The sequence below is a fragment of the Trichosurus vulpecula genome, chromosome 5 (assembly GCF_011100635.1).
Source record: "Trichosurus vulpecula isolate mTriVul1 chromosome 5, mTriVul1.pri, whole genome shotgun sequence".
NCBI lineage: Eukaryota > Metazoa > Chordata > Mammalia > Diprotodontia > Phalangeridae > Trichosurus > Trichosurus vulpecula.
This window is the reverse complement of record NC_050577.1, coordinates 215626272-215633849: the sequence shown is the minus strand read 5'-3', so window position 1 is coordinate 215633849 and position 7578 is coordinate 215626272. Positions and strand designations below refer to the sequence as shown.

Below are 7578 nucleotides of genomic sequence, written 5' to 3'. Positions count from 1 at the left end.
GGTACAAGCAGAGTGAAAAAGATCTTCGGCACCGGAGGACGCCTCACCTAGGTCTAAATCATATGACGTCACAGGACGGACGTCAGTCCTGCCGGCCCGCGCTCCCGAGCTCAGGGCTCTGAAGGGCGAAGACAAAACGCAGCCGACCAACTTCCGCATATGGCGGTCTCGAAGACGCCCAAGGGCGCGCCTGCGCAAAAGCTAGGTATCTTGCGCAGGGGGCGGGCATCCCGGGGTAGGGGCGGAGCCACGCGGTGACGTTAGCGGCTGTGGAGCCGCTCTCCGCCAACCGGCGGGCTCCTGGTTGCGGTGACGTAGACGACGGCGTCACGGTGACGCCGGGCGGAGGGCACAGATTTTAGGGCGGGGAGGACGTTCGGTCTCTGTGAGCCGCAGCCTGCCGGAGCGGACGGAGGCTTGTGTCTCCGCCATCTTAGGTGAGCGGGCGACGCCGGAGGGGACGCTGGGGAGGCCCGGGTGGTGGGCCCGGGGTGGGCCGGCCGCGGGGAGCGGGGAGGGTGGCAGCCGAGGGCGCGCGGCCGCGGCCCGGGTGACAACGGCGGGGCCCTTGCCGGCCTCCGTCGGCTCAGCGCGGCCTCGCCTGCGTTCTTCCCCCAGGAGGATGTACTCGTCCGTGGCGCACTTGGCGCGCGCCAACCCCTTCCACGCGCCGCACCTGCAGCTGGTGCAGTATGAGGCGGACCCCAGTCCCGCGGGGCCCCCGGGCGCGCCCCGCCGTCTCCGCCCACGCAGTCTGGCCGCCGCCGCCGTGGAAGGTGAGACGCCTGGCCCGGCCCCGTGACCTTGGGCAGGTCATCGGGCCGCGTCGGCGCCGGACAGAGGGGCTGCGGAGGATCGCAGCCCCGGAGCTGGGCCAGCCGGCCGACGCCCTCTCCCTTACAGGGGAGGAAACTGAGGCTGAGCAAGATGCAGGCCCGGGGTGGGGGTGGGGAGGACGCAGAAGTCGCCCGGCCCGGAGCCATCGTTCGACGGAAGAGGAAACCGAGGCCGGGGAGGTGACAGCCCCGTAGATTAAGAGCCGGAATGGATTTCGGGGGCCACTGACTTAAGTGCTCATTCTGACAGAGAAGGAAACTGAGACCGGGAGGTCACGGGGTCAGGCTTTTGTTAAGTGCTAGGGCCGGTACTGAGGGGCAGCAAGGAAAGGTCTTGGCCGGAGCAGTGCCCAAGGTCACATGGTGACCCTGCTGGCATCCTCGACTCCTGGGCCTCAGTTTCCCTGTCTGAAGGGAGAAAGGTCGTCGGGGCTCCATTAAGCTTTATCTGTGAAAATCCCCGACATTTGATAGACTTTGAAAAGGTGAGCGAAATGCAGTGCCAGAGCTCTGGACCTAGGAAGATTTGAGTTCAGATTCTTCTCTGATAGTTGCTGGCTGTGTGATCCTGGGCAAGTCCCCTAACCTCTGCCTCAGTTTCCTCATTTGTAAAATGGGGATAATAATAGCAGTCAGGAAGGCCATAGGAGGTAGTAGTGTTAGGGTGTGTCTTCTAAGCAAATTCCACACTTCCACACACCTGGTGGCAAAGTAGTAGCCATGTAAGGTTTATTTTCCATTGCTGTAATTTCCTAGTAACACCCCCCCCCCCCAATTCCAGTGTAAGTCTTAATTTTAAATGTAATAAAGCAAGCTTCAACTATGCCAGGCATTGTAATGTCGGCAGTGCTGTGAGCTAGCCCGGGAGCTAGGAAGACTAGGGTCATCCTTCGGACAGATTTACAATGTGACCTTGAGCAGATCCTGGGCCATTTTCTTAAGACCAGCATTTGCAGAGAAAGCCCTTAAGTCCTGAATTTATTAAGTACCTACTGTGTGCCAGGCACTCTGCTAGGCTGGGGATACAAGAAGAGGCCAAAGACAGGAGCTCACAGTCCAGTGGGGAGAAACAACAAGCAAACATGAGTGCAAGCAAGGTGTAGACATATACTGGAGGTAGTCTCTGAGAAAGCACTGAGATACAGGGCTGGAGAAGATTTCTTGCAGTGATGGCTCTTGCGGCAGAAAAATTTATAAAAGAAAGAAAAATCCTTTTCTCTGATCAAGGAGCGTTTGATCTATTTAAATACTGTTAAGGTGAGAGGTAGGTCTGACCTTATCATTTATCTCTGATCAAGGAGCATTTGATCTATTTAAATACTGTTAAGGTGAGAGGTAGGTCTGACCTTATCATTTCTCTGACAGGAGAGAACTAAGATTCCAGGGGTAGAATCATTTAGCATGACATTATCTTGTTGAAAAAAGATAATTTATCCTAACTTGTTGAAATGGATGTTGTTAACTGTGTGTTTTAAATCCCTGTAGGGCTTTTGTGGCAACCTTAAACCAGCAGGGACAATTAGCCCCTGGAGTGGATCAGTAACTGCTGGACTTCTCTTCCTTTCATCCACTCCTTTGCTGATTTTTTTCTAAATAGACCTCCCTAGATTTTTTCCATATCATTGTAGTTTAAATTTTTTTGTGCATATTTACTGTAATATTTTTGTTCATGGTCCTATTTACAGATTGTAAGAAGGTTGGTAAACAGTAGGGTGAAGTATTTGTGCTAGACACAAGCTAGTTTACTTTCTTTCTGGGAAGCTCCCTTAGTTTTGTTTTTTTTTTCCAAATAGTAAAGCTGGCTTTCCCAGTATTTAAGAATCAGATACCTGGTATTTATACTGTCGAATCTGTATTGCTAACTTTAGGTGCCAAATATCTAATTTTTGTGACTGAATTGGCAATTGAGCTAGACCTTTTATAAGTGTAGCATGTTGGTCAAATTGGGCAGTTATGATTCTGTGTAGAAATATTTCTCTCACTTGCAGTATTGTGGTGTCTGGAGAAAAAACCTTTTTTTTTTTTTTCTTTAAATGAAAACAGAGCAGTATAGCTGCGAATATGGATCTGGCAGATTCTTTATCCTTTGTGGCCTCGGAGGAATTATTAGCTGTGGCACAACGCACACAGCATTGGTTCCCCTAGATCTGGTTAAGTGCAGAATGCAGGTTGGTTTGGCATGTTGGACGCCAGTCCATCCTTGCTGCATGGCTATGAGAGTGGCGAGTGTGGGCCTCTACTAACCAGCTGTGTGCAAATCCTAATTGGCCAGAAGGTAAGTTGCTGTCTAGTAACATGAGTTTTTCTATTAAAAAGCATGGTGTGTCTTGTTTCTGCTACAGAATACAGTTGTGAATATGGCTCCATGAAGTTTTATGCGCTCTGTGGCGTTGGTGGGGTTTTAAGTTGTGGCCTGACACACACTGCTGTTGTACCCCTCGACTTAGTGAAATGCAGGATGCAGGTTTGTACTGAGTTGGCTCTGTGAAAGGCTTTGGGATTTGTGGCAAGATTCTTAAAACCATAAAATGCTCTTGAATGCAAGGAAGAAAATAGCAGAAAATCAAATTCTGCCATTCATTTGAATATTCATGATGCAAGATACAAGATATTCAAAATACTGCCTTTTTTTCTTAATTGGTCCCCAAAGCAGTTTAACCTCTACTGACAAGTAAAAGCTGTTACTTCTTACCTGAGGTATTTGAAACCTGCCAGGACTTTTTTAAGAAACACTTTGGGGGAGGTGCCTTCTCTTTCTTGCCTGATTCTTATGCTGCCTTTTCCAACACAGCTGAAGTGTCTTTTCAGTCATTTGGGTCCTTTTTCTTATCCCTAACCCTAGTTACCAGCTTCTGTGTTGTCCATCTTGTTTTAGCTGCATTATGAAGTGTTACTTTGGCAGTCCAAGTTTTACTGTCTAGGATTTGCTTATGTATTTTTTTTTATAAAAGGGTTGACTTTTAATATATCTGTACATAGGTTTTTTGTGCTTAATTTTTTAAAAAATCAAAATGATCAAGGGTTAAAAATAATGAATTATAAAAAATTTACTTATCCGAAACAGGATTAGAAGTCCATTTACCTATAAGGGAGGGAGGGAGGGAGAGAGGGAGAGAGAGAGAAAAATGTGAAATGTGAAATATTAGGAGTAAGAGGAAGGTGAAGTATCCCAGCATTGACAGTAATAGTGAGATAAGATCTTTTTATCGTAGATAATTGTAGAGGTTTTCTAAAGGAATGTGAACAGTTTTCTTGACTGACATACTGGGCTAAGTGTGTTTTGCGATGTGTTTAATAATTGAAGCACATTGTGTTCAAAAATACCTAGGGAGTAGCTTAATTAATATTTTGATGTGTATTGTCAAAAAGTGTTTTACTTTGATACCTTATTTACAGGATATGTATTATAAGTCTACTTTGTGCTTTTTAGACTATTAAAAAATAATGCCCATATTTAAGGAGTATTAGGCTCAGTATCATAGTGAACCACTTAGTGCTTGAATTCAGGCGTTATCCTTTCAATATTACAAGGATGGCATGCCCGTATTTCAGTGAGCTACTAGTGAAAGTAAGTTTCCTTCAGAAGCATTGGGATCTTATGGCTCAAGTTGAAGGTTTGGGGAGATGTTACATCTTTTTATTTTGTGTGGCTTTTTAAGGTGGACCCCCAGAAATACAAGGGCATCTTTAATGGATTCTCCATCACACTTCGAGAAGATGGTGTCCGTGGTCTGGCCAAAGGATGGGCCCCAACATTCATTGGCTACTCCATGCAGGGTCTCTGCAAGTTTGGTTTTTATGAAATCTTCAAAGTCTTGTATAGCAATCTTCTTGGTGAGGTAAATAATCTTCTCTTTAAGTATATATACACTAAACTAGACTTAACAGTTGTTATTTTTCCAAAATCAGAAACTGAAATTTAAAGATGTAATATGCCCAAGGTCATAAACCTGCTTGGTGACGAAATCCAAAGTTATTTTTACAATACCACGTTGCTTCTGCCTTCTCCAGTAAACTTAGGCCCTTTGGCCTGGATAACCAGAAGGAACCTAGGCCAGGATATGAGAGGTCCGATTGTACCCCAGATTGCCTGCCAACGTTTAGAGAATGGGAAAGTGGTAAATTAAAAGTGTGATTGCATCTAACTTCGTGTCTTATGTGTCAAAGCTGTAATTATGAGTATAGCTCTCCCTGTACTTGTTTTCAAAATGATAATTTAGAGGTAATAGGAAAACAAGTGAGACAGGAAGTCAGAGATGGTTCCCTTTCACTTAATTTCTCATTTTGGCATTTCAGGAAAATGCTTACCTCTGGCGTACATCCCTGTATTTGGCTGCCTCAGCCAGTGCTGAATTCTTTGCTGATATTGCCCTGGCTCCTATGGAAGCTGCCAAGGTCAGAATTCAGACCCAGCCAGGTTATGCCAATACCCTGAGGGAGGCTGCTCCAAAAATGTTTAAAGAAGAGGGCCTCTTTGCGTAAGTGATTGATCTAGATTCTGAGTGGAGTCTGTTTGCATGGTTTTCTGGTCTTTTGTGGGTCCTTTCAGTCATTTTCTGTTAGCTTGGGCAAATAAAATGTAGCAGGTTCCCTAAAATGAGCCAATAATATAACTGACTACTAACAAAAAAGGACTAATCTTGACTTAACCATTTAGGCAAGCATTTGTGATTGAAAGACTTGGCCCCAAGTCTCAGCTTCGAATCAGAGGCCACACAGAAGCAGTACCAGTGTGAGCATCCCATCCCTTTGTTTCTGAGCTCTCCAGTCTGCTCATCTATAAAATGAGGCCAATACACTATGCCTCACAGGCTTATTGGACAGTAATCCTCTTGTAAACTGGAAAGCTCTTCTTGAGTTACTAAGTAATTTTATTTGCATTAACTTGTGCACAGTGCCTGACACATAGTAGGCACTTAATGCTTTTTTACTACTCTCAATGTTCTCATACTCTGTAAATCCTTTAAGGTTTAGTTCTTTAATCTCTGAATCTATTTTATTGGTACTTGGGCCAGTCTGAGCTGTCTCTTTAGAGATGGCTTATCTTATTTTTGTGTATGGGTATGTATATATTTGAAAAAAAATTTAAGTGAGAAGATGTGTTGATTTAAGAGTTTACACTTCAGTGCAGGTGTGTAGCCAACATGCTTCCTTAGATCCACCTTTGTGGATGCCAACTCTTGTTCTGAGTTCTACTTGCTAACGTTTGTTTCTTGTAGTTCCAGTCAAGAGGCATCCAGCAACTTTACCGGTTGTACTGTCAAAGGTGCTTGAGTCATTGGCATGTGAGAGGAATATACCTGCATATTAGTCATACGTTCTGGTAGAAATGGCCGTGTGTCATTTTTTACTATCAGGACTTGATTGGTATGCGGACAGACTTTAAAAAAAAAAAAAAAACTTTGGTTTTAAAAGTGTAGTTTTGTGTTACATTAACTACTTGGGTCTTATAGATTCTACAAGGGTGTTGCTCCGTTATGGATGAGACAGATCCCATACACCATGATGAAGTTTGCTTGCTTTGAGCGAACTGTTGAGGCCCTGTACAAGTATGTTGTTCCGAAGCCCCGAAGTGAGTGCTCAAAGGGAGAACAGCTGGTGGTGACGTTCGTGGCAGGTTACATAGGTGAGAAGTGCTTGTGAATCTTCAACTGCTTTTGAATAGATAGATACTTGCGGCTTTTAGTTATCGAGTCTCAGTATCGTTGGGATTTTGTACCAAGTTTAATTCATTCTTCCAAACAAATTCCTTTTCATGTTCTGTGACTTCAAGACTGAGGCATCTGGTTTGAAACTCACCTTTATTATTTTATGTGACATTGAGGCATGCTGTGTCACCTTGCTTCTCTAAATGAAGGTGATCAGACTAGATTGCTGTGATTTCTTTCCACTTTACCCGATGAGCCCTCAGGAGCAAATATTTTTATAAAGATTGTCTTTGAGTGTTGATTAAATTGTTGAAAAGGATTGACACTCAGCTAAAACTCTTATGGTTGGCACTTTGTGAATGAAGACTCACTAGTTTCTGCAGAGAAAATACAAATCAACAACTATACCTCTCCAGTATACAAAGTATAGGGAGCCTAAGAAGAGTGAACACTTGAGTTTTACACCTTCATAGTTGGTCTGTTTCTTACAGTGGCATTAGCCAGGTGAGCCCCCACCCTAGGCATAGTTATTAACTGTCCACTTCTTCTAGCCGGTGTTTTCTGTGCCATCGTGTCTCACCCTGCTGACTCCGTGGTGTCCGTGCTGAACAAGGAAAAGGGCAGCTCAGCCTCACAAGTCCTCCAAAGGCTTGGATTCAAAGGTAGAATTTTGTCTCTTAGATAAAACTCCCATACAGGATTGAATTTTCCCCCTCATTTCAATGTGCTTTACCTGTTATTTTTACCAGGTGTATGGAAGGGGCTCTTTGCCCGTATCATCATGATTGGTACCCTGACTGCACTGCAATGGTTTATCTATGACTCCGTGAAAGTCTATTTCAGACTTCCTCGTCCTCCTCCACCTGAGATGCCAGAGTCTCTGAAGAAGAAGCTTGGATTGACACAGTAGATAAATTAAGATTAACTATGGACTGAATCTGCTTGCTGACCAGTGTTGAGCAAACGTAAAAGAAACTTTTATATATTTGACTGTGTAGATCGTCTCTTCCTGATATAATTACCGGTTGTGCCCTTGCCTGATGCAAGGGTTTCAAAATGTAACTGTTGGAATAAACAAACTATTCGTGATTCTT

The 7578-nt window shown here is 44.6% G+C and overlaps 1 protein-coding gene and 1 non-coding gene across 3 annotated transcripts; both read left to right on the top strand.

Annotated features, from left to right (window-relative positions):
* The first annotated feature begins 336 nt into the window (after positions 1 to 336).
* Positions 337 to 7578, top strand: SLC25A3 (solute carrier family 25 member 3). Of its 2 annotated transcripts, none has more exons than XM_036760281.1 (8): positions 337 to 437; positions 619 to 776; positions 2880 to 3004; positions 4496 to 4675; positions 5133 to 5314; positions 6290 to 6462; positions 7036 to 7146; positions 7234 to 7578. In XM_036760281.1, the coding sequence occupies exons 2-8, from the start codon at positions 623 to 625 to the stop codon at positions 7392 to 7394; spliced, it is 1086 nt and encodes a 361-aa protein (XP_036616176.1). In that variant the 5' UTR covers positions 337 to 437; positions 619 to 622; the 3' UTR covers positions 7395 to 7578. The 2 variants fall into 2 exon arrangements, with proteins under 2 accessions (XP_036616176.1, XP_036616177.1); XM_036760282.1 differs by lacking the exon at positions 2880 to 3004 and adding an exon at positions 3179 to 3300 and having other exon boundaries at positions 347 to 437; positions 7234 to 7575.
* LOC118852484 lies at positions 5978 to 6216 on the top strand. The gene has a single exon (XR_005010560.1). It is a non-coding gene; the product is annotated as a small nucleolar RNA SNORA53 (small nucleolar RNA).